At 54.5% G+C, this 24449-nt stretch overlaps 10 protein-coding genes across 10 annotated transcripts; 7 read left to right on the plus strand and 3 right to left on the minus strand.

Annotated features, from left to right (window-relative positions):
* Nucleotides 1-246: 246 nt before the first annotated feature.
* G647_06653 (uncharacterized protein) lies at nucleotides 247-1023 on the plus strand (the record flags this gene model as incomplete). The annotated part of the gene is made up of 3 exons (XM_008730972.1): nucleotides 247-601; nucleotides 647-834; nucleotides 886-1023. 3 exons carry the CDS (start codon nucleotides 247-249, stop codon nucleotides 1021-1023), a joined length of 681 nt encoding a protein of 226 aa, XP_008729194.1.
* Nucleotides 1024-2218: 1195 nt separating this feature from the next.
* On the plus strand, nucleotides 2219-3605 carry G647_06654 (uncharacterized protein; the record flags this gene model as incomplete). The annotated part of the gene is made up of 2 exons (XM_008730973.1): nucleotides 2219-2842; nucleotides 2895-3605. 2 exons carry the CDS (start codon nucleotides 2219-2221, stop codon nucleotides 3603-3605), a joined length of 1335 nt encoding a protein of 444 aa, XP_008729195.1.
* A 1660-nt stretch (nucleotides 3606-5265) lies between these two features.
* G647_06655 (uncharacterized protein) lies at nucleotides 5266-5385 on the minus strand (the record flags this gene model as incomplete). Its single annotated transcript, XM_008730974.1, has 1 exon — nucleotides 5266-5385. The coding sequence occupies one exon, from the start codon at nucleotides 5383-5385 to the stop codon at nucleotides 5266-5268; it is 120 nt and encodes a 39-aa protein (XP_008729196.1).
* A 1326-nt stretch (nucleotides 5386-6711) lies between these two features.
* G647_06656 (uncharacterized protein) lies at nucleotides 6712-7770 on the plus strand (the record flags this gene model as incomplete). Its single annotated transcript, XM_008730975.1, has 2 exons — nucleotides 6712-7188; nucleotides 7384-7770. 2 exons carry the CDS (start codon nucleotides 6712-6714, stop codon nucleotides 7768-7770), a joined length of 864 nt encoding a protein of 287 aa, XP_008729197.1.
* Nucleotides 7771-10560: 2790 nt separating this feature from the next.
* On the plus strand, nucleotides 10561-12433 carry G647_06657 (uncharacterized protein; the record flags this gene model as incomplete). Its single annotated transcript, XM_008730976.1, has 2 exons — nucleotides 10561-11780; nucleotides 11827-12433. 2 exons carry the CDS (start codon nucleotides 10561-10563, stop codon nucleotides 12431-12433), a joined length of 1827 nt encoding a protein of 608 aa, XP_008729198.1.
* Nucleotides 12434-12805: 372 nt separating this feature from the next.
* On the plus strand, nucleotides 12806-13968 carry G647_06658 (Grx4 family monothiol glutaredoxin; the record flags this gene model as incomplete). The annotated part of the gene is made up of 4 exons (XM_008730977.1): nucleotides 12806-13392; nucleotides 13470-13568; nucleotides 13718-13832; nucleotides 13903-13968. The coding sequence occupies 4 exons, from the start codon at nucleotides 12806-12808 to the stop codon at nucleotides 13966-13968; spliced, it is 867 nt and encodes a 288-aa protein (XP_008729199.1).
* Nucleotides 13969-14719: 751 nt separating this feature from the next.
* Nucleotides 14720-16213, minus strand: G647_06659 (uncharacterized protein; the record flags this gene model as incomplete). Its single annotated transcript, XM_008730978.1, has 1 exon — nucleotides 14720-16213. The coding sequence occupies one exon, from the start codon at nucleotides 16211-16213 to the stop codon at nucleotides 14720-14722; it is 1494 nt and encodes a 497-aa protein (XP_008729200.1).
* Nucleotides 16214-17017: 804 nt separating this feature from the next.
* Nucleotides 17018-18606, plus strand: G647_06660 (uncharacterized protein; the record flags this gene model as incomplete). Its single annotated transcript, XM_008730979.1, has 4 exons — nucleotides 17018-17200; nucleotides 17257-17905; nucleotides 17954-18531; nucleotides 18583-18606. 4 exons carry the CDS (start codon nucleotides 17018-17020, stop codon nucleotides 18604-18606), a joined length of 1434 nt encoding a protein of 477 aa, XP_008729201.1.
* A 678-nt stretch (nucleotides 18607-19284) lies between these two features.
* G647_06661 (uncharacterized protein) lies at nucleotides 19285-20722 on the minus strand (the record flags this gene model as incomplete). The annotated part of the gene is made up of 2 exons (XM_008730980.1): nucleotides 19285-20534; nucleotides 20638-20722. The coding sequence occupies 2 exons, from the start codon at nucleotides 20720-20722 to the stop codon at nucleotides 19285-19287; spliced, it is 1335 nt and encodes a 444-aa protein (XP_008729202.1).
* A 773-nt stretch (nucleotides 20723-21495) lies between these two features.
* Nucleotides 21496-24388, plus strand: G647_06662 (uncharacterized protein; the record flags this gene model as incomplete). Its single annotated transcript, XM_008730981.1, has 2 exons — nucleotides 21496-21944; nucleotides 21997-24388. 2 exons carry the CDS (start codon nucleotides 21496-21498, stop codon nucleotides 24386-24388), a joined length of 2841 nt encoding a protein of 946 aa, XP_008729203.1.
* Nucleotides 24389-24449: the final 61 nt, after the last annotated feature.

The raw sequence follows: 24449 nt of genomic DNA on the forward strand, positions 1-24449 counted from the left end.
AATGAGCGTATATATACCCGTGTGTCCTGCACCACGCTCTGTTCGCTCTGCTCGCTCTGTTGCTGTGCCCCCAGGGCCGACAGAGCCTGTCACGTGACGGTCCGCAGCCAATCCTGGTTCGCCCTGTGTTCCCTCCAGGTGTCCAATGAACGTAGCGAGTCTCTGCTTGGCGACTCGTGGCCGGTCTCCTGCGAGGCCGTGTGTAACACTGTGGTGGAGGATAGGGCCTACGTCCGCGCAAATCCAATGGCAACGTACTTCCAACCAACCAAGCACGCTATCTACACTATTACCGAGAGAGGGCAGCGGGTTTGCGGTTGGCTTGCGCGGCCTCCAAGCATCGACAGCGAGGATAGTCGGGATATCAAAGACCCCAAGAGCCGGCTGGCAAAGGATTCCAACGTCAACCGGCTCAATGTCATCCTACAAGATGCGGCTCTTCGGCTATTGTTCAAGGAGTTCCTCCGACAGTCCCTCTGCGAGGAGAATTTGCAATTCTATTTCGACGTGTCCGATTTCACCAGCAATTATCGTGCTCTCGAGAAGGCAGGAAAGTTGGACCGACCCGATGCCGTCAGGGAGACGCTGGCTGCAGCTTATGGTAAGTGTGTCGACGGCCTCGTCCGAACTGCGCTGATTGATCTAGGCCTGTACAACTCCTTCCTCGCCTCTGGAGCGCCCTCTGAGCTCAACATCGACCACTCACTCCGCAACCGACTCGACAGCCGAATGATTCGCACCAACACTGATGAGGAATCTATGCGTGGAAGTCTTGAAGAGGTTGTGGAACTGTTTGAGCTTGCCCAGAACGTGGTCTTCAAGCTCATGGCCAGTGTTAGTTTCAGCGGTCTGCTGCTTGGGATTTGGTCGACTAACCATGTCCAGGATTCCGTACCCAAATTCCTGCGAGATCCTAGGCACGCTGCCGTCCTTCGAGATCACGAAATAGATTTGATTGGCTCGAACCGGACACTTTCACCTGGCCCCGAACGAACAGTCAGTCGATCGAATACCAGATCATGACCCCTTCTCTACGGAGTCCATTCTACGATGACCTTCTCGAAGAGACGATTTCATCGGCGGACGCGTTGCTTCATCACCGCCACCTTTTCACATCCACATTTTAATGTGATGAATAAACGATTTCAGACTCCGTGCATGGAATCTGTGTACAAAATGGCATTGCCTCATTGCTGGCGGACATTAGCGGCCTGGACGAGCATGTGTCTACGACTCTCGCGGCACTCGGCATTGCGAGGATAGTTTGATTTTCAATTGGCGGGATCCCGCCGCATCTAGTGCATACAAATCATGTACAGGTGTTCTGCATAGCGTGGTCAGGCGGTGGCTGGGTGTTTCTGTTACGACTTGCATAGCTTAGGGGCATGCGCAATCCTTACAGCATTTACATTGGAAAGATACCCCTGTGGAGGATGCAATTTGTGGACAACGGGGAGAGGCCTGGCATTGGGATCATTGGTGATGGAGAGGAGAAGACGTCAGACGTCAGCAACCCATGAGTGGTCCTGTTGAGAGTACTGTCTACTGTGGTAACTGTGTTGGAAACGGGAAATAGCAATAACATGGCTAGACCATCCGAGCGCTGTTCCCAACCTGCCCCTGCTCGTGCAAGTGCAAGTACGGAGTCTTGCCTTCTGGCGCATGCCCGTCAGAACGACCAAACTGCGTCGCAGGCGACCAGGCACAGAAGCTGTGGCCCCAGGCTCCGCCCTAACACGCTCCACTCACCCCTGAAAGGGGAATTTTCGAGAACTTGGACTCGCAGCGGAAGCGAGATGACGGCGCTGAAGATCCTGTTCCTGCAATTCCGACACACCTTGGATGGCACGCTGACCGGTGAGGTAGGCCTCGCATGTAACGTAAGTCGGAGGATGCGTGGATGGTGAGAATACCCCGGTCTGCGCGTTGGGCTGGCCTGTCCTTGTGAGAAGAGTAAGAGCAACCCGGTAAGGCTGATGAGGTGGTGTGAAGAGACGGCGGCTTGGCCGTTCACGCCGTGCTGGAAGGGGCAGTGTGAGGAGCTAATCAGTCACGTGCTCAGTACAACGTACGCGTGAAGTGAAGCCTTTCTCAGGCTTCGTCCAACAGCGACCAAGAGCTCAATGTCACTGACTAGGCCTCGCCTCCGCCAATTCTGCAATCACACAGCATCCTCGCCCACGCCGATGTCCTAGGGACTTCCCTGCAGAAAAAAAAGATGGCGACTCCAGACGCACTGCAGCTGTTGCGCTCCTCGATAGCTGCCGCAAAAACTCCGCTCCTGACCACCGCATCAGATCCCTCTGAAGCGGACGCAAAGCAAACGGATTCGCTGGTTGAAGCGACGCATCTGTACTTCACCCACCCCTTTCCGCAGTGCCTGCCTCTAGACACAGCGACCCGGTTCGAATCAACGAATCCAGACACTGCCCGAGTCGATCTAAGGAGCATCTTCTTCGCGTGGCAGCAGAAGGATGTGCCTGTGCCAGAGTACATTTCGCGGGCGGCCGAGCTTGACAAGCAGTTACCCGAAGGCCAGAAAGTGCGGAATCTGGTCTTTGTCGAGCGTCTCGACCTAATCACATGGCTAGAAGGCGCCTCAGAAGAGTCGGAATACATCAAGCCCATCGAGGGAGCTTCCACGTTGGGGGATGCTGTCAACAGAGCCGCAGATGTAGCCGGTGGTGCCGCTGTGCCTACGGTCGGCGGCTCTGGTGTTGGGGTTACGCAGACTGCCGGTGGCAGGCCTGTCAAGGTCATCGATGCTAGGTTACAAGCTATCTACAGTGGAGAACGAAGGTTGGGAGACCACAATACCGTATTGAGGGGGATCAAGCCTACAGTGGGAGATAACATTCTGGCTGTTGCAAGCTCCTCGCGCTAACACATGGTAGGATTTCTCGCACGTCCGGAAGCACGCAGAGACCTTCCTGGGCCGACGAAAGGGCATTCCTTCTTCCTCACGACCTGGCCATCTTCCCGCAAAATCAGCTTCCCTTGCAGCTCGTCCTGCTGCGAATATGTCCAAACCGTTATCCTCCGCCGTTTCGTCGAAACGCTCCGATCCAATCATCCTCCTCTCGCCCTCAGCTTCGTCCCTGCTCCGCATGTCCAACATCAAGACGTTCCTTGACACTGGGCTATTCGTCCCACCAGATCATCCTACCCTGTCTACCCAAACAACCGCCAACCTTCTACACATTACCCGCACAATGCCTTCTCTGGGCGAAAAACCCTTCCGCTTCATCCTTGTCGACTCCCCTGAACACTTCAAACCAGATTACTGGTCCCGTGTCGTCGCTGTATTCACAACAGGCCAGATATGGCAGTTCAGAGGGTACAAATGGCGAGAACCGCAGGAGTTGTTTGGGCACGTGCTGGGCGTTTATGTGGGTGAAAAGGGGCTACCCATTCCCACGGAAGTGAAAGGCTGGGGCAGCAGTGTCAAAAGCTTCGCTGTCGAGAGATGGGACGAAAGGGCACATGGTACAAATGTCGAACCAGAGACAAGAATGTCTCGGCGGTGGAGGGATCGGGAGATTGTAGAAGAGGTCTGGAGAAGCATTGAAGGATACATGAGAGGAAGGGGAGAGTGGAAGCGGTAACACACAAGCCCTCTCATTTGGGCTTTGCAATACGCCTTAACCCACGGCATAACTTGAAAAGCGCCCCGGGGCCCTGGTTTTGCGAGAAAGATCTGACTGGATGCACTTCTGTCAGTTGCTCTGCCTGCCTACAACTGGCCAATAGTGCCACAGGAATGACAGCTCTCAGGGGGAGCTTCCTTGGGCTGAGGATCACAGAATTATGGTCAGCGTTGTGACCCGATCATGGAGCCGCATATAGCAGGGAGCCTTACACGGTCGTCCCATGTCGGCGGACGTGGCGTGTAGCGGAACTCTTGGATCCAAGAGTATATGATTCGCCATCTCACTCTTCCAAGCGACCAGCATGGAAACTGAGCCTGCAGCCCGGTCTGGACCTGATGAGCAAGCAGGAGTCATCTCACTGAACGGGCAGACCAAACCAACAACATCACGACGCATCTTTATTCACTCCTGTACGTCGATACGAAGACATGATAGCTGCGCCGTGTTCCAAGAGGCCAGCCGGCAAGCAGACAATCTCAGACGTCGAGGAAGAGCGCGCAGACATGCGATATGCGCAGACAATATGGCATAACGGGTTGCAGGAGGGACTTGGAATACATCCCATCATATCAAAGCCCTGCCTGGCCTGCTGCCGAATTGCTACAGCGACGAGGCTACTTGCTTGCGACTTAATTCAACTTGTGCTCGTCCCAGCGGGTTGCATGTCTGCACAATCGGCTGGCTGCAAGCAGTCCTATGGGACATCCTCATTTGATTTTGCTAGGCAGGAGCTGAGCCACGCACTGCAGGCAATGCGATCAGAGCCCCATCAGTACCCGTATGGTGTGGATGTCGGCGGGCATCAAAACTGCATTCTGCCCCTGTCCTGCGCTTCCAGGGGGCCCAACCGAATGCTATCCGCTACCAGGGGACGATAAGTGGGCCAGTCTTCGCCAGTGCAGAAGACATATATCACCCGAAGCGATGCCACACATTGCCACAACCACGGCGTGAGCGTCAAGATGAAGACGATTGTGACCGTCGCGGGTGCCGGCGGATGAACATTGTCTGTTCCATGCACGATCAAGGTCAGACAGAACACACCCGATGACTCCGGTACAGGGCCGAGAATCTCAAAGGCTGGGATGCGATGTTTTCCCCGTCGAATCGACAGACGTTGCTCTTTGCCATATTTGGACCATCCTTCTGCACCAGTTTCTTACGTTACGAGGATTCATTGCTCCTCACGAGGCCCGAGATTTCTTTTCCTCAACTTCCAACTCCCCCTATCAGAGCGGCAACGGGCGTTGTCGCAAGCAAGCACATTCCACGCGGCATTCGCTTGGTTGTACACCGGCCGCTGAACAGAGCACTCGCATCGCCTGCGAGATGGGAAATGATGTGGGCCTTGCCCCATGATAGTTTTTCTGCCAGAACTTTCGAAATGTCATGCACAATACCTTCTTTCGGGAGCAGCATCTCCCCCTCGGCCACCTGTCTCCAGTGCTCGCCCCACTCGATGCCGGGGAGATGCGCGACAGGCGTCCCCCAGTCGCACTTCCCGCCCCGTTCGCGGTGGCGTTTCCGCGACTGCTAGATGTTGGGCCCTTTACGACCTCCGCGTGTGTTGGAAGCGCTTGAGATCATACGCCAGCGCACCAACTACACAGGCAGATCATCCACCCAATCCCGTCCCGGTAGTCGGCCGGAAACTCGCGGTGGAAGTTATGGTAGTCCTGGTCGGGTGTGGTGGTGGCAGTGATGGGGTGGTTCCGCGTCGTGCGGCGGTCGTCATCAGGCTGATCTTGCCAGACAGACAATGCGCTCAGGAGTTGACGCAAAATGTGGCTTGGTTGACCAGGAACGTGCAGAGGATCCTGCGGTAAACGAGCAAGCAGGAGACAAAGAAGTTTTGTTGGATTGGGGACCACGCTGGCTGGCCGCCCAGGGTTATAAGCCTGTCCAGTATGCGGAGTATGCAGTCCGAATAGGATGGACGGAAGGTTCAGAGTAACATAGGTGTACGCAATCGAGCCTGCTTTTACATCGACGTACCATATTACCGACGCAACCGCAGGAGACGGAAGCGTAGATAAATGGTGCGAATGGACCGCACAAGTAATACTGAAACTGACGCTGATGCTGATATCAGTATCAAGTTGAGAAGGCTGAGCTCAATCAGTCGCTCACCCATAGTTGTGTTGGGCGGCGCCACTTCGAATTTCTGCGTATGTAAAGCGACAGTATGTACCTTTACCTAGGTATGTTCTGACCTGCACAGTGCATGTGGCGCCCCAGGCTGGCAGCTTCCATTTCGCAAACTCAACCACTACTGTCAATCAGCCTTAGACTTGAAAGCCATGAGGATCACGGGCGGCATCGGAATAGAAGGGCACTGAAGGCACTGAGGCACTAAAGTCACTGAGGCACTGGGGGCTGGCTGGCTGGCTGGCTGTCTTGTCGGTTCATATGTGGTTCGAGATCTCCTCGACATTCTCACGTAGCGCCAGCTTATGAAGCCTGCCTACCGTGGTACCTAGGTACCTGGTAGTCGTGGTGGTTCTTACGATTAGATAAACCTCGTCACCACGTGTACGGGTTACAGTCCCATGTCCTCCGTAGAGTCCCCTCACTGATGTCCTGAGATAAGGCATGTAAGGCATTGATCCTCGGGTTCGGCATCGTGGCGGGCGTTGCATGCGAGCTGCCGTGAGGTGCTAGTAGTAGTCCGTGCCTACTCCGTCCCAGTAAGTGCTCCAAACTCGGACTGAAATTAAGCGGATCGACGGCCTGCCAGAAGCGATCGTCAGCCTCCCTTCTGGCCGGGGAAATATGACGCTGCGAAGGCCGACGTTCGGCCCCCAGACTTCTGCCACGAGTCCAGTACGGAGTACTGATGGGTTACACAGCAAGCAGACGAATACAAACTCACACACTACATAATCCGCACAAACGACGATCGAGTACCTGGGTGCATTTCTCAGCGCCGAATCGGGCACCACGTAACAATACTGTGTGCGTCTTCCATTTCCCCGTCGTCAGCATAGACTACACTACTACGCTTGCGGACCCCTGACCTCGTTGCGCACACGACACAACAAACACAGGACGGGTTTGCGCGATGGACCATTCCCGCACCCTCCAGACGCAAATCTATGGTCCCGTCGCAACACTGTGCGACGCATTGAATCTGCCCCTCCTGCCGACCTACCTGCCGGGAATCGTGGTGACCTTCTCGGCATACCACTTGATTTACACGTCCGTGGGGCCATGGCTGTCGACCGTTTTGTTCCCGAAGTCCTACCCGGCTCTTCGGGGCAGGCAGAAACTCCACTGGGACGAGAACGCCGTGTCGTTCGTGCAGGCGATCGTGCTCTGCGTGGCGGCCGGCCAGGTCGTCTTGTTCGACCGCGAGAGACAGCGCATGACCTGGCAGGAGCGCGTGTGGGCGTACACGGAGCCGACGGCCGTGGTGCTCACCATCGGCAACGGCTACTTCTACTGGCACTTGATGATGATGGTGCGGTACAGGCGAGTGTTTGGGTGGGCCATGGTCGCGCACGCGCTGGCCGTGTCGTTCCTGATGACGAATGGATATGTGAGTTCACCCTGATTGCACTTTCATATTACAGTTTTCCAATCCCAATCCCAATCTATATCTATATCTACATCTTCATCTTCATCTCCATTTCCATTCCAATCTGCATCAATCCACGCCCGTCGTCGACATATACACACGAAACATGGAACATCCAAAGGCGGCACGTTCTGACGCGACACGCATTACTCCCAGCGCCCTGCATTCATGACGTATTCGCCGGCGTCGTTCCTGTACGAGTTCTCGACCATCTTTCTGGACATCCAGTCGGTGCTGCGGGCGTTGCAGATGGAGGGCACGACCCTGCAGATCGTCAACGGGGTGGCCTTCTTTGTCTCGTTCTTCCTGTCACGCATCCTGTTTGGGAATTACCTCCAGGCGTGGTTCTACCTCGACATCTGGCGCGCCTATGTCGTCGACGAGGCCGACATTCCCGTGGGGCATGATCGCGTCCCGACGTGGTTGCTGGCCGGGCACGCTCTCTCGTCCGTCGTGTTACAGGTGCTGAATCATATGTGGTTCTACAAGATTGGAAGGACGGTGTATCGGAAGTTGTTTGCAGAGAAGGTGGCCAAGACGTGAGGACGTGCGAATAGGAGATACACTCGTGTGGTAGATGGTGGGGCGGCGTATTTGTATGCTGGGTGATAAACGGGCTGTATTGACACGGAGCAATCAGTGATCTTGGGGCATGAATAAGGGGGTATGACGGTGGAGCAGCATTGGACTGTCCACCAGATGGTGGTCTCTACCGACACTGGCAAGGAGGTCCGATACGTGTGGAGCCAACAAAAGGTGAGACAGGACGGAATATCTCGTCGCGGTGTGGAAAGAGCACTCCCGTCCGCGGTATTGGCCTAGGGAAAGGGAGCGACAGTCTGACAATAAACTTCGACCAAAAGATGACTGAATTCCCCGTCGATGGCTGAATTCTGTGTGGAATGTCGATGCCATAGCTCGGCTCTGGTGTTCGACCGCCAAAATCACATAGTCGCCCGGAATCCGTAAGCGGAAGCCAGCCTGGCAGTACATGAAGTAGGACTAGAGACTGGCCCATCCACTAGGGTAGGAAGCTCTCAAGCCAGGAAACAACACTCACCTACCATTCTTTCATGATAGCGTTCGGACGTCGTCCTTGTGCCTCTCCGCGAAGGTCTTCTCGATTGTATTCTCTGATTGTCAAAACTCTCGCGCCAGCCCTGCAACGTGCAAATAGAGTGCAGCCGTAAACTCTGAGTGGTCTCCACACCTCTAGAAGCTCTCGCTCTGACCCGACGTGAACGGCCGAGGGAAGCTGCTTGGTGGAGTAAGGTAGCCACAAGGGAAAACGTAGTGGTCGATGGTCGACGAAAGTCTTCACTGTCGGCAAACCCCCTGGTGCCACGGGATCAACCTTGCCAACACGAATATGACACAGTATCTTTCCACGAGCCAGGTTACATGGCTGGCACAATCGGCTCCCACGCCTTGGCTTCCTTTACCACAACCGTGATGTCCTCAGTTTCACCAATATTTCACCCTCGCCGTTCGGCCAACGTGAGATCCTGTCCATTCTCATTCTGAACCCATGCTGAATCTGCTCCAAAGCCTGGAGCACGAATTGCCAAAGCTAGCGCTGCACCACCTGTCTAATAATTCCGGTCACCAGTCCGGTGGTATTGGGCGAAAAGAATGACAGCGGACTTGATATTGGTGAGAAACGGCGAGGACTTCACAACGTTCTTTCTGTAGCTTGACCTGTGCAAGGAGGCGACTGAGGCTGAAGGCAAAGGTGCGAGTGGCATTCGTTTGGGTGCACATTGTCTTGTCTGCTTGCAGTTGATGCAGTAGTATGCCTGAAGCTTGATGTGGCTTCTTTGCGGGAGAAGAAGTTATTTACTGTATGCAGACGGGAAATTGGAGCTTAGGCGAGACGGGGTGACGTCTCCCGGGCGGCTGCCGGGCCCTCGGAACTGCTGGCCGATGAGCTCCAGGCCCCTAACTTAGGCCACCGCTGGACACGCCTATGGCGCTTAACAAGCGAAATCATGGAGGTAGCCGAGAAGCCGTCTGGCCGCTCGCATGTCGTGAAGAATTCCAGCTCTGCGGTATGTAATTATCTTTCCTGCGCCTTCCCTTGCATCCTTGTACAAACTCTTCCACAGGGCAGGGATCTCGATGCCAGCGACCCCAAACATCTCAGAAGCTATCGAACGCCATTGTGACAATGGCGTCGTGAAAATCACCACAGCCGGGGCGTCCTTCATCAGCTCGTGGACGCTTGACAAGCCTCAGCAGCCAGAGCCTGAAGCGTCCGATCCCATTTCGGTATTCGTATGATTCATGTTCTATCGTGTCTCTGGGCTACATGAATCGGTCAGACCGCTATGGGCTGAGATTCCTTGCAAGAAAGATATCATGAATGCCTCCTGCAGCTGAGACGTTACATCGGACCAACAACCTGATGGAGGCTGTCCTTTTGAAATCCCAAACACGGTCTGCTGGGGGCTGAGTGACTGACGATTCGCAGCACGCTTCATCGCCGCGATTCCTCAAGATGGAAGTTGGAACACTGCCAAACGAGTACAGGCGCACACGGCAAGTGTTTCAGAAAGGCAACTACCTCGTACTTATGCAAATCGTGGGTGTGCCCTGACAAGGGTACCTCGTGCTATTGCGGGGAAATCTACGAATGAAGTCGTTGCTGCAAGAATGAGCAGTGGAGTCTTCTGCCGTCGTTGCATCCACCCGTGGGCAGGTCGATTCGCTTCTCTATGCGTTCAGTGCTGCACCGACTTCTGACACTCAGATTATGCACATCACATGAGGCAGATTCCCTGGTCAACACGCCCCTGAACGCCCGCATTCATTAATGTGCTTGACGTCGTGGGAACCTACAGCGCAACAGGTCACTGGGCGCAAGGGCTCTTCGCGTGGTTGAGCAGTCTTGCCAGCCTTAGTGGACACGGGGACAGCAACCGAGATCAACCACATGGATCGATAACAAGCCAGCCAAACGTGGCAGAAGACGACGATTTGATCCTTGCAGTGGAACATTCTCTCACGTTGTTCCGCAGGGCTTGCCTGGGGTTAGGCGCAAGATAACGCGCGCTTAAGGGGGCATTGTCCAATCTCAAGCCGTGGGTGTGTATCATCATGGCGCTCCTAGTGCTTTCAGCCGGTGAGCCGACGTTCTGCTTTCTAGCTCGCCCATGGCCGCTCATTGCCCTGCTAGGGTGAGATGAGGCACCAGCCGAGAGCCCGACGGTCACCAGGCCATCTTTCAGAGCTGAAGTAATTACCTCTTAAGAACATGGGCCTGCACTTCGACCACTTCCAGCAAAGCCTCTGCTGAGGGTTCTGTGGTCGGTGGTGTTCTACAGCACACAATTCATGGATCCTGTTTCTGGCGCGCTGGGGGTGGTAGCCGGTGTCACAAGCATCGTCTCCGTCATTGGGAAGTCAGTTGCCGCCTTGAACCAACTCCGCCAGAAGTATCGAGACGCGGAACTCAACATCACGCTGCTGACCGGTCAGCTACGAATCGTCCAAAGAGCACTGCTCCAGGTCCAAGGGTGGGCGGAAAGTTTACAGGGCGATTCCCAATACTACCAGCTCTTGATCGACCTTGGAGATGCGGTCACGCATTGCAAACTACTTGTCGAATACATCCATAACCAGATCTCAAAGTTCCAGTGGGGCGATGATGCGCTGCTCGGCCCTGGAAGCAAAGTCATCTACTTGCTGGAAGACCAGGCGACCAAAGACTGCCTCACCCGACTCGACCATCACATCAACGCTCTCAACTTGTGCCTGACGGCCACCCAATGGTATGTGTCAGTCCCTTCTCCGGAAGAAGCCGTCGCTGATCGAAGCAGCCGAACACCACACGATCAAGAACTGCTGCTGCATAGGAAGGCGAGCAGAAAAGTCTTCGATCGGGCGAGAGACGATGCCACGTCCCTCATCGGCTTCCGTGATTCCGCTTCCTTCGCCACCTTGAGGACCAACCTCTCGACAGATACAAAATTGTCGAGGACGTTCGACTTCGATGGCCTGCTGTTGAGACACAAGATCTATCAGAACACTTTCAGGTCGATGCTGAGGCGTGCCAATTCTCCGACGGAAGAGCGTATCGTGGAGAGAGGACAACGACGAGCACTCTCCGACACGCCCGTTCTTCAGCTTAAGAGCACGGCCAGGGACTCGGCCAAAATCGATCTGGCACTGAAAGCAGATGCTCGTAAACTGAGCAAAGAAGTCAAAATCCTTGCCGTCGGTGACAAGCATGGCCGATCCAGCATAGTCAAGCAGATGAGGCAACGATATGGCCAACCATTCTCGGATGCCGAGATCGAAGACTACAGAAAGTCCATCACTTCCCTGGCTATCAAGGCTCTGGTTGCTGTTCTTGATTATGTCACGGATCTCGGAAACGGGTTCGTGAGACAAGCCAGCAGAGATCATGCCGACATCATCCTGGCGTTTGCAAAATCCGGGGCGCCGGACTGGAGAATATCTCCAGAAGTCGCAGCCTCTGTGAAGCACATTTGGAACAACTGGCATGTCCAGCAAGCCTTTTCAGCGATGCGGCAAGATGGACAAACCGCGTTGTGAGTCGTGCACTCCCGGAGTGTGTCATTGCTAACAGTGCCCAAGCTACCTCAGCGCGATCGAAAGGATTTGTCGGCCTGACTACACACCTAGCCAAATTGACATCATTCGAGCACCTGAGAACTTTGAGACAATGCGAGAAACCGAGCTGATCATGCCGTCGTCCACATTGCGTGTGGTTGAACTGCGGGAGCAGCACGCCATCAAGATTCTTTCGCAGTTTGCCGATGTCCAGTTCTGCCTCTTTCCCATTGACCTGACATGCTATGACCGGTATCACGATGACGCCAATCAGACCAACGAGCTTCGAGAAAGACTGTCTTACCTCAAAGCCATCTGCCAGTCCAAATACTTTACCAAGAGCATAATCCTGCTCGTCCTCACAAATGCAACGGCGTTCAGAGATCGAATTGCCGTCTCACCCATGAAGACTCATTTCGACGACTATGCAGCTGGCAATGACTTCAATGCGGCAACAAAGTATATTCTGAAGAAATGCAGGCAAGTCAACCGAGTGGAGCTGCCACTGTTCTGGCATATTCATGATTTGAACGACGGCGAGGCTGAAGCCATAGATCAATTCTTCAGGCAATCAGCTGCCAGCATAACCGCCGTGTCGTGGTTGAGGGACATTGGCCTCGGTGCGACATGAGTCCAGGCAGATGGCTTGCAAAGAGGGGCACGGAGAGGAAGAGTGTCATGACATGTACAAAAGCTTTCATACCCATTGTGTATCAGTAGTTTGATCGCGTAATGAAGAGGCCGAGAGCCGTATCGACGAGGCTGCGACGCGAGGCTGCGGCCGATAACGGGCATGGCGTCATTGATAAAATACAATTTCACCATCACGCCTCCCGATCTTTCTATCCATTAATTACTAAACTTTGACTTCGTACTGCCAGTAATTCGTACAGCCAACCGCTACCTCACCACCGCCCTCTCTTCTACCTTGTCTCCATACCGCTTGTTTCGACATCAATACACTCCCTCTGGTCCTGAAGTCGGCCTCCACAAACCAGCCGCCATGGCGACACTGAGCCTCCAAGAAATCACCTCCGAAGAGCAATTCAACTCCCTCACCTCGTCCTCCTCCCCCTCCACAGTCTTCATCCTCTACTTCCACACCCCCTGGGCGGCACCATGTGCGCAGATGACCACCATTCTCTCCACCCTCGCAAGCACGTACCCGTCGTCCCGCTCGTCCGATCTCTCCTTCCTAAGCATCAACGCCGAAGACATACCTGAAATCTCCGAGACCTACGACGTGACGGCCGTGCCATTCACCGTCATTGTCCGGGCCGGCAAAGTGCTAGAAAGCGTGTCCGGCTCCGATGCGACCAAGGTGCGCACCGCGGTGGAGAAATACGCCGGCACAGGCTCGGCTCCCGCAGCCGCAGACGGCACCGCGAGCATCCCGCCCGCACTGAAAGCCGAACCGCAGAAGCAGAGCAGCACGTCGGAGCAGCCGAACGGCGCGACCGGCACGGCCACCAAAGATCTCAGCGGGTACGCGCCCAAGGACAGCGATCCGCAGACCGCGCCCGCGTACTCTGGCGGAAAGGAGCAGCGGGAGGAGTTGACCGACCGGCTGAGCAAGCTGGTCAAGGCTGCGTAAGTGATTTTTGCGGAGAGCAGAGCAGAGGGGATGAATTTGGACACCCTTCGACTGACACGATCCGTGCTCCTAGACCGGTCATGCTCTTCATGAAGGGAACACCCTCGGCGCCACAGTGTGGCTTCAGTCGCCAGCTAGTCAGCATTTTGCGCGAAAACCAAGTAAAATACGGGTACGTGACAGGTGAAGTGTGGGAGTGTGAAGTGGTGCGGTGGTCCCGAGACCAGCTCTCCACCTATCTCCCTGTCTGCCTATCTCTCCATTTCAACCGTCTAAGCGATAGACCCCCGAATGAACCTTGGACTAACTATCGTGGCGTAGATTCTTCAACATCCTCGCCGACGACGAGGTCCGTCAGGGCCTCAAGGCTTTCTCCGACTGGCCGACCTTTCCGCAATTATACACCAACGGGGAACTTGTGGGTGGGTTGGATATCGTACGTTCTCCTTCCGCTCCCATTGCAGATATCACCACTTGGGAGTGTGCTAACGGTCATGTACGCGCAGGTTCGAGAAGAGCTAGAATCCGACCCGGAATTTTTCAAGCCCTACAGGGCGAGTGCAGAGGCGTGATAAGGCCTGCTGTGTTGATTGTTTAAAACTATTGAGCCACGTGTTTATGGAAAGAATGAATATGATTTTAACAGACGGTTTCCGCTTGATGCGACGGCAGGATTCCACCGACGGTACTCGCGACGGCCGACAGCTAGACTCTAAAGAGTTGCTGTACTGGCTGTTCATACAGATAAGGGGCAGGAACCACGCTTGTATTCGTTTGTCTGCTCTCCTCGCGTAGCTACTCAAGGCATCCAAGTTCCGCGGCTTCGGTGCTCCGTACTGTATGTACAAACCCTCTATAGGCGAGCTGGCGCCCTCAGCCGACCTAACTTTGCTGTTCAGCCACGAATAGAACGGAGTGTTGTCCAAAGTCCCGTGCCGATCTCACTCTCGCAACACCACACTGCATTTTATCTGGCGTTTGTTCCTTCCGCTCCATGGCATGTCGATCTCGTATCTCGCTCAACTATCGCTTATGGCAACGACGTGCATGCACGGAGATATATACTGTAGCTTGCGACTGCACTTCCGTTCCCACTTGGCTTCAATTGTTTCCACGGCCGACGTCCCGTTTCAGGTCCAGATATGTGAATACGGATCACCTTTGATAGTATCGGAGATGGCTGGCGGGAAGGCGGAAGTCATAATATCGAGAGTGGTGACTGGGTATTTTTCGACCTTGTCGTGCTGTTGTCCCGCTTTGGCGAAGCAATTGTGCAGAACTCTCTTGTAACTGATCATCTGATTCGGAGAATTTCCGAGGGCGTCAACGTAGGGGCCAGTCACCAGGTTGCGTCTCTTTGAACGCTATCTCGACGGGAAACCGGCCAAGCAGACCCGATGCCCTGCTCACAAAGTCCTGTCTGCCAAGGTAGGCACCTTTCAACCACCTCCTGCCCGAGTTCAGGTCGAAGGCATTCCTGGCATGTACCACCCGTAAATTGTCGAAGATGACGCAAGTTCCGCTGTCCATTTTCTCCTGGACAACCATGTCTGGCCGTTCGAGGATGTCGGAAAACGCCTTGCTTGCGGAAACCAGGCGAACGAGTTCGTCGTGCTGCGTCTGCTGCAGATCGCCCACGAAGGGAGGTGACCAATGAACACGACCGACGTCGGACATTAAAGCCGGGGATTGAGCGTTGTGGGTTGGCCGCTTGGGTACGTTGAGTTCGGAAAGCCGCAAGATCGTAGGTTTGGAGTCTGAATAGAAATAACCATCGTTGTCATACTCGTAGCGGATGTGCTGATCCATGAGGGCAACCACTTTTGCGGGATCGCGGGCATAGAGGAGGTCGACAGCCTTGAACGTGTCTGCAAATCTAGATTCGCCGCCCACGCTCTCGTTGTGTATACAGTGGAGGAATTGGAAGGCGGGGGGTTCGCGCATATAGAGCAAGTCCATGTGGAATCCGAGATACTTGGCGGTATAGGCCACATTTTTGGCGTCCGGTACTGACTTGACATCCCATGTAGTCCCATAGAAAGTGTTCATGAGCGGCCCGATGCGGGTGACAATCTGGGAGACGGATGCATCCGACTCGGGGACGCCGTCGACGAACACAAGGCCATCTCGCCATAGGAGATACATCGTGTCAGCCAGTGCATCGTCATCGTTCTGGTACTCGTTGAAGTCGATTCGGTTGGTCTCGCGAGTGAAGGACTCAGAGTCCCACAGTCTCTGAGGCACGTTATACAAGCTCCACAGTGGATTGCGGAACGTCTTTTCCAGGGACGCGACGGTGTCGGGATCGAATATGGATGCTTTGCCCGGAGAATGAGGTGGGATATCGTTGCGCCAGCGAACCAGTGACTCCCCAGTTTTTGGGTTGCGAGATACCGAGGAGAAGCTGATGTCGGTTGGTATATTTGCGTAGGAGAAATTGCGTTGTCTGTCGGATGGGTCGATGCAGTCTGCACATTTGCAAGCATCCCGAGCGAGAATGGGCGAGATTATAGGCTTGCCTCGCGCATCGAGGAGCATACCTTCACTGAGCATCTGGGATTTTGACGGTTGTACAGGAAACGGAGATTGCCGGGCGTCCGGAGACGGTCTACTTGTTGTCCCAGCATCTGACCCTAAGGCTTCATTCGCGTTGTTGACAACATCCTCCTGTCTCGGATTCTTGGCCGCGGCCGACAGTCCATTTCCTGCCTCTATCTTCTGGAATCTCTCCGTCGGCCGTCGCACGCGCTGGCCAAACCCCTTGTGTTTGCCAGAAAACTTGGCTATGTCCTTTAGGCGAATATGCGTGGTGGGCATAGCTCAAGATCGATAGGCAGAGAAACAAGGGAGAAGTAGAAAGTCGCTGTTGAACAGAGGAGTTAAGCAGCAAAGCAACAGGAAGCAGTGCAACACAAGGTCAAAAGGAGGGACATGTGAGCGTGGTCCGAGGTATACGAGGCTGAGAAGCAGTAGTGGGAGCGATGGCGGTTATCGCCAAGTGGGAAACGGGAAGCGGGAAGCGGGAAGTGGAAAGCAGCAACTGTGACGTGGGTGACAACAAGCTGCTGCGAGGGGCCCTCAGGCCTTAGCGGGCACCCACGCACCCAAGCGGCTAACCTGCTTCCTTTGTTAAGCAGCAATGGCAGCACTGGCAGGTACCTCATCACCTCCCAGGTGCCTTTGGTGCCTTCCTCCCCACGGTCACGACATACATACACGTCTACTGACTGCATCCCCCCTGCTGACATCCGATATCCTTCATCCTTTGCAGTGTCTCTCTCGGCCGTCGTCACGAGAACAGCCTCCGTCTCATTCCCAGCATTCCGCCACCTGCACTGCATCAGCGCTTTGTTGCCTGAGCCGCATCGCTGACAAAATTGAGCCAAACCCTCCGTCCGATCTTCAACCCCAGCCCAACCTCGTCACTTTCCCGTCACTTCCACTTCACCCACTTGACCTGGCAACCGAACCGACGGCATACACATTCTCCACTACGGAGTAAGCGCGCGATTGCTCCATGCCCCGCCAGAGGTAAATCATCAGGTTGAATAAGGGTGCATTTGGTGTGTGCGTGCCGCCGGACAGTCTGGTCTGCGTCCGCAGCGCACCCTGTGATGAAAGATGGTCGAAACTGAACACGGAACTCCCACTTGGAAGTTCACGCAATGCTTTGGCGATAAAGGTGACGTGGAAGACATTACAGAAGCCGATATCATCTCCACCGTCGAATTCGACCACACCGGAAACTACCTTGCTACCGGAGACAAAGGCGGCCGAGTCGTCCTCTTTGAGCGCAATGAGACAGTCAGCAACTGACCACTATCATCCCTGCTTGCAGCAGATTACTGACCCTCTCACAGAAAAAGACATGCGAGTATAAATTCCACACCGAGTTCCAGTCTCACGAGCCGGAATTTGACTACCTCAAATCCCTCGAGATAGAAGAAAAGATCAACAAGATCAAGTGGTGCAAACGCCAAAATGCCTCACATTACCTCCTCTCCACGAACGACAAGACCATCAAGCTATGGAAGGTGTTTGAGAAGTCGCTCAAGGTTGTGGCCGAGAACAATTTATCTAATGAACTGACCCCGGCTGGCGCTGGTGCTGGTGCTGGCGTCGGAGGGGCCCCTCGCCCTCAGTTCAAGGATTCTTCGCAGTTGAAGCTTCCTAGAATGACCCACCACGATACTGTCGTGGCTGCTGTCCCTCGACGCACCTATGCCAATGCCCACGCGTATCACATCAACAGCATCTCCGTCAATAGCGACGGCGAGACATTCATCAGCAGTGACGATCTGCGCATCAACCTGTGGAATCTCAATATCCAGGATCAGAGCTTCAACATCGTGGACATCAAACCCGCCAACATGGAAGAGCTGACAGAAGTCATTACTGCAGCCGAGTTCCACCCTCACAGCTGCAACTGGTTCATGTATGCCAGCTCGAAAGGCACGATCAAATTGGCCGATATGCGTGAGAGTGCGCTATGCGACCAGCACGCCAAACGTAAGCTGTTAGTCTGACAGAAGACGAGATGATACTAACGGATTGCAGAGTTTGAGCAAGAAGAAGACCCTTCATCCCGATCCTTCTTTTCCGAGATCATCTCCTCTATCTCCGATGTTCGTTTCTCACACGACGGCAGATATATTCTATCCCGAGATTACTTGACCGTGAAGATTTGGGACGTCAACATGGAGAGGCAGCCGGTCAAGACGATTCCCATCCATGAACATCTGCGACCCCGTCTGTGCGACACATACGAAAATGACAGCATTTTCGACAAGTTTGAGGTGGTCTTCAGCGGCGATGGAAGCAATGTCATGACTGGCAGTTACAACAACAATTTCATGATCTACCCCTCAGATCCCGAGCAGGAAACCGAAGTTGTGCTCCAGGCAGACAAATCGGCCTTCAAGGCTAAGAAAGTTGGAGTGCCGACTCCCATCAACTCGGCCAGTCCCAACGGTGCCAAGAAAGGTGGTTCAAGAGCAGGCAGCCCTGCCGCCACTGGTGCTGGAAGCAGAATGAGGAAGGAAACCGATGCCGACCAGATCGACTTTAACAAGAAGATTTTGCACATGAGCTGGCATCCATTCGAGGACAGCATTGCCATCGCTGCTACGAACAATGTAAGTTTCATGTCGTGTCGGTGGACAGTTATGAGCCTAACAGCCTTCTAGCTCTTTGTCTTCTCTGCTCTCTGAGCTTGTCTTCTGCGAGATCCTTGTGCCATGGTGTATCGGCTTTCATCCAGGTGCTCGCGGCGCACAACAGGCTGGGGTAGAAAGTGCACCTCCTGGAAAGTGGCCGACATGTGGGTGTATCGGTTACACGTGTCGGTGCACGTGCTATTGGTCGGTAGGACGTTGCTGCGACGAACGATGCCACGGCGATGGTTCGGCGAGGCTAAGCATTTTCAGGACAACGTGGTCCGCATCATGGACGGTGGTTGAATGATTGACAGGCGGGCTTCTTGGATTGCACGATCGTCTTTCGGAGCTGCTGAGACACCAGGGTCAATCAATGTTGGGCTCCAGGAATACCTTCTTCCCGAAGCTGACGAGGAAAATTGCAAAGGAGTGAGAGATAGTGGCATACGCGATTTCTCCCAAGCTGGAACCACTGCAAGGGACGATAGCTGGAGGATGGATCGAGTTGAGAAGATCGGAGAATGAGCTAGAGATGTAGCCAAAGCTGAAACAGCAGAACGCGAAATGAAGAAAAGTTGAACGACGAAAGCATCAAGCAAAGGGACAGCCTGGCTTACACATATCTCCCCTGCTGAGAAGTCCCGGGACGGCGAGTTCATGTACGGGCATTCATTTAATTGTTCTACAAGACGATCACGGGATGGATTCCACACCTACCGTCCCCGGTCGTCGTCAAGCATTATCGCCGAAGGACTCCAACCCCCTCTCCCTTTCAGTGCCGGCAGCATTTGCGTCCAGCCCACGGCCATTCACTTCGCCATTGGTCCCATTCACCTGGTCAGCATGCTCCCTCTTCACCCTCTCAAGTTCCTGGCCTGCCTCCTCCAAACTCCTCTGGATATGTTCCTGACTCGCCTTGATGTCGGCCCTCTCCCTCTCAATGTCCGCTTTCCTCTTGACAATCCTGGCCTTTTCAAACTCGAGCGCGGAAAGCATGTCCTTTAGCCGCGCTAATCCGACGCTTAATTTGGGGATCGGCGTGGTCTCTCTCGGTTGCTGAGGGCGCGAGAGCTGCGCGGTCCGCGACGAGTGCCAGCGGAGTCCGTCCATGCCGTGATGCGTCTGCGCCAGCTCGTACTCCTTGCGTCGTTCGTAGTCCGAGTCCGACGCGTCGGTGTTGTTGTCTGATGCCTCTGACGCGGAGCCCTCGGCCTGGTCGATCATGTTGCGGATGGCTTCGCGTTCTTGGCGCGACTGCTCCTTCAGCCCGCGCTTGGAGAGCGTCACGCGCCCGGGATCTTCGACATACTCGTCGAAGCCTTCGGCGATGTCTTCGTCTTCATGGACGAGCCGCGTGTCCTTTTCGCGGGCCTGCGAGATCGACGGGCCGACTTGCATGCGGCGGGGGCGGAATTCGCCGTCCGAGTCGTAGTCTTCTAGCGAGATGAAGTCGTCGCCGGCACTTCCACCACCGTGCGTTTGGCCGGAATAGGCATTCGCGGCTTGTTCCTTGGCGGCGCGGGCGCGGCGGTCCTTCTTCTCCTTGATCTCTGCGGCGGAGGGGATGTGGGAGGATGTGATTGACAGGACGGCCTTGCCGAATTTGGATTCGAGATCTAGTTCGAGGTGGGACGACGGTTGGATGAGATCTGTCGAAGGGGTGGCTTGAGGGGAGGAGATGTCGCGTGGAGTGGACGGGGTCGAGTTTCGGAGTTCGTCTAGGTAGGCTTTATTGTAGAGGGTGCGGGATTGGTCGTGGGATTCTTGATCTCGCTCTCGACGCGAGATGATGTCTTGTGCGAGGTCTATCCTTGAGGGCTTTGTTGTTCGTGGTAAGGCCGTCTCAGAGGGTGTTGAGGCGCCCGTCCCTGTTTCTCTTCCTGTGCCGGAGCCATCGTCTTCGGTCGGGTTGAAGGAGACTCGTAGCTTTGACTTGGTGCGCGGGGCGTTCGTGTTCGGTCGGCGGACTACGGGGCCCGTGTCTGCATATCGTCGTCAGTGGGATTTGTTCACACTATGGCAGGACAATGTCAGAACAGGTGTAATGGTAGGGTGGTCTGGCGTTGGGGTTGGACAAGTACGAACCTTCTTCACCGTCGTCCGCCTGTTCTTCAGGCTCGTCCCGCGCAATGCGTTTAGGTTTCCGCCGGGATGAGAAGAGCGACGCCATTGTGTTGGTGTGCTGGCTATTATGGCTGTGGGAAAGGGCAATTTTGAAGTGGTCGTGGGAGTGGTTAAACACTTTGCGAAGGAATGAAATTGCGGGGATAGGGCGAGCGAGGTCAGAGTCTGGCTGTCGTCAGACTAAAAGCTTTTCACGCTTTTACACCACATGCCGGCTTGATACTTTCTTGTCATACGCACGCAGTAGCCCTAGAGCCTCGCATGTCGTATAATGCGCCGGATTGCGGCGAGGTACCAACTCAGCCTCGTTCTTTAGCCGCTTCCACTAGCCCCTCTGGCTCTGTTGACATCCCGACCTCTCCCAAACGGGTGCTTGATGGTTGCCTAAGGGCGTCCACTGGTGCCAAGCAGATCAACAATACGTACGTACACTACGGAGTACACTGGCGGGCGATTGTGCTCGTTTGCTCGACAGCCACTTGACAGCACATGCAGCATGTGGTAGGGCACCCCGTCATCGTCTGCAGTAAGTTTGATTGGCTATGTGAGGGCTGGTCCCTCAGCTACGACTGTATATGCTGCTCGTGGACGTGCCTGCTTCACATGGCAGGGATAGGAGGCGAAGGTGTGCCCACCATACGGCAAGGGCCTGATGCATTGATGCCTATCGAGTCCCAGGGAACGTGGGGTTTGTAGGGCGCAGGCACTCAACAGTATACTTCAATCTCGCGGTCTCATCCAATCTATCGGCTCTTTTCTACATGCCTCGTCAAGTTGTACCTTCACTGTTTTGTATCGAACTGGTTGCTCGCCTCCACTATGGTTCTCGATCCGATCAGCGCGCTGAGTATTGCTGCAAGCGTCGTGCAATTTATCGACTTCGGTACGAAATTGATCTCAAAAAGTCGGGAACTGGCACGGAGTTCAACCGGCGCGCTGGTCGAGCATGGACAAATGAAAGCGGCCTCAAATCGGCTCAAAGAGCTGGATGATGGCCTCCTGAACTCACTTTCCATCTTGACCGCTAAAAATAAGAAGTTGACGGAAGCAGAAGCGGCCTTGAGGGGCGTCTCTCAAGAATGCAGAGATATGGCTGTAGATTTCAGTCACGCATTAAGCAGGTACTCTGTGGAACCTGGACAAAATGCATGGGAGAGCTTCCGCAAGGTTCTCAAGGCCGTGTGGGACAAAGAGGGCATCGAGGCAATGCGGCAACGGTTGAACGACCAAAGACAGCAGCTGTCTCTCAATATACTGATAGTGATGAGGTATCCTGTCATTCCCGCTGTCGTGCAGATCTACTTGCTGAACCGATGTCAGTGATTCCCAGACCCAAATCCTGCAGGACCTCCGCGCTGAGGGCAAACGCGTCGAGGCTAGCATCCTAGACGCCGTTCGCCAATCCAATACAGACCTACAATCGACCCTCGCCAGATTTGCTCGAGACTTTGCCAACAATCCCAGGAAACGTGATTTGGACAGGCTCAAAGCGGACCGGGATCAATATATCTCGGGGCAAAGGAACGCCATCGACGCAGTTTCATCTGACATTCACGAGCGCATCAACGTAGACAACCCTAAACGCATGCGAGAGTACATTCTCAGCACCCTGTATTTCGCGCAAATACGGGAGAGACGGTCTCAGATCCATTCTGCTCATTGGAAGACGTTCGATTGGATCTTCCAGGCATCAGACCCGCATGACCCGTCATTTTCCAATTTCATCGAATGGCTTGAGGGTGCGCCTTCACCTCAAGGCCTCTACTGGATCTCTGGGAAGCCGGGCTCGGGGAAGTCGACGCTGATGCGGTACTTGTCCGAAGATGCGCGGACCAAGAATGCGCTTGCCGTCTGGGCCCATTCGAAACCTATATTATACGCCAGTTGCTTCTTCTGGCTCGCAGGCACCGAAACGCAGAAGTCACTCAATGGCTTGCTGAGGTCTCTTCTCCATGACTTGCTAATGCAAGTGCCTTCTATGATACCCGAGGCAGCGCCATGGCGCTGGCGAGCCGCTGACTTCGGCTTCAGTCTACCTCCATGGACGAACTCCGAGTTGCTCGAGGCGTTCAACAGGCTTGTCGAAGTGTCAAAGCAGACACATTGTTTGTTTATTTTCATAGACGGCCTGGATGAATTCGACGGCGACCCCGACCAACAGACTGAACTCCTCACATTTTTGGTATCGTTATCTGAATCCGATTCTATCAAGCTATGCGTTTCCAGTCGGCACTATCCCATATTCCAGACAGCCTTCGAAGGGTTTCCAGCTTTGCGGCTGGAAAATTTGACCCGCAACGATATCAAGATTTTTGTCGAGGAAAGGTTCCAAGACCTCAAAGACTTCAAGTCGTTACAACAAATCTATCCTCAAGAAAGCAAAGAACTCGTGTTGGAGATTGTCAAGAAGGCCCAAGGAGTGTTCCTCTGGGTGCATCTCGTGGTTCGATCCTTACGTCAAGGCGTAATTGATGGTGATTCAGTAACGGCGCTTTCTCGCCGCCTGGAAGAGATCCCCGACGACCTGGACGAGTTCTTCCGACGCATCATCAACGGCATCCCTCGTCACCAGCGCAAATACGCGTCTTTGTACTTCAGAATCATGCTGGCTCGTTCTTCAACGAAGCCGCCACTCCTGTCTTTGTTCTTCGCCGAAGAGGAAGTCCCGGACTTTGTCGACAAAACGCCGTTGCGAGCTTGTCATCCTGAGATCGTGCAAGCTCGGCGGCGGGCGATGGAACGGAGACTCGAGAGCCGCTGCAGAGGCTTGCTCGAAACGCAGAAGCATGATCAGGACCTTTCCCCGCCCGTCGGCCGTCAAATGGAATACTATGTGGACTTCCTTCACCGCAGCGTGCGGGATTTTCTGCTCTCCAAGACCACGCAGAGCGTTGTGAACGAATATTCTTCCGGCGCCTTTGATCCCAATGACTTTCTATGCAAGGCGACGCTTGCGCAACTCAAAATGGCCGATTCGCAGTCCGTGGATGTGCCCAACCTTTCCAGGGCCTTCTTGGAGCATGCTAGAGCGCTGGAGAACTCTTCTGGCGCCGCCCATCCTAGACTTTTTCACACATTGACATCCCTGCTCAAGCATCACGCTCCAGACTGGCCCTGTTCACCCGGATCGTACGTCGCTCTGGCTCTGGCCTTCTCGGTTGAACGGTACGCAACTGACGTGATCAGAACTGGATCCTTAAATGTGAACACCGTGTACGTGCACCCGCTGATCTCCGGAGCTCGTTCTACTCTCCTGGAGTACAGCCTGTTTTGTGAGTCGCCCTCGGCCAGCGACATGCCGTCCGGAAGGGTCACTCTGCTCGAATCCGCTGCAATTGCTCTCCTTGAACACGGCGCAAACCCAAACGATGACAGAAGCGGTCACTCCACTTGGGAAAGTTTCCTTACTGCCGCTTCCCATCTGAAGGCTGCGCGCTCCGAGCTAAATCCTTCCTGGGCGCGAGTAGCACGAGCTTTTGTTGTGAATGGAGCCGCCCGGAAAGCGGCAGACCCAATACAATCGCGAGTCCATACGAAAGTGGTTGCAGGCAAGCGTTTACGATACGCCATTAGCGAGCCCGAAGACCTTGCCGATACCGTCGAGACGGTGTTCAAGGGCCAGGGAGGGGAAGAATACGCCGCCATTCTGCGGCAAAACTCGTCGACTTTGGGCCTCGTAAAGCGAGTCTTTGGCAGATCAACGCAAAGGTGAGGTATAACGTATTGTACATGTTCGTATTTGCTGCCTGAGCGGCAGCAAAGGCGGCCAGCGT

Source organism: Cladophialophora carrionii, assembly GCF_000365165.1.
Source record: "Cladophialophora carrionii CBS 160.54 unplaced genomic scaffold supercont1.5, whole genome shotgun sequence".
Classification (NCBI taxonomy): Eukaryota; Fungi; Ascomycota; class Eurotiomycetes; order Chaetothyriales; family Herpotrichiellaceae; genus Cladophialophora; species Cladophialophora carrionii.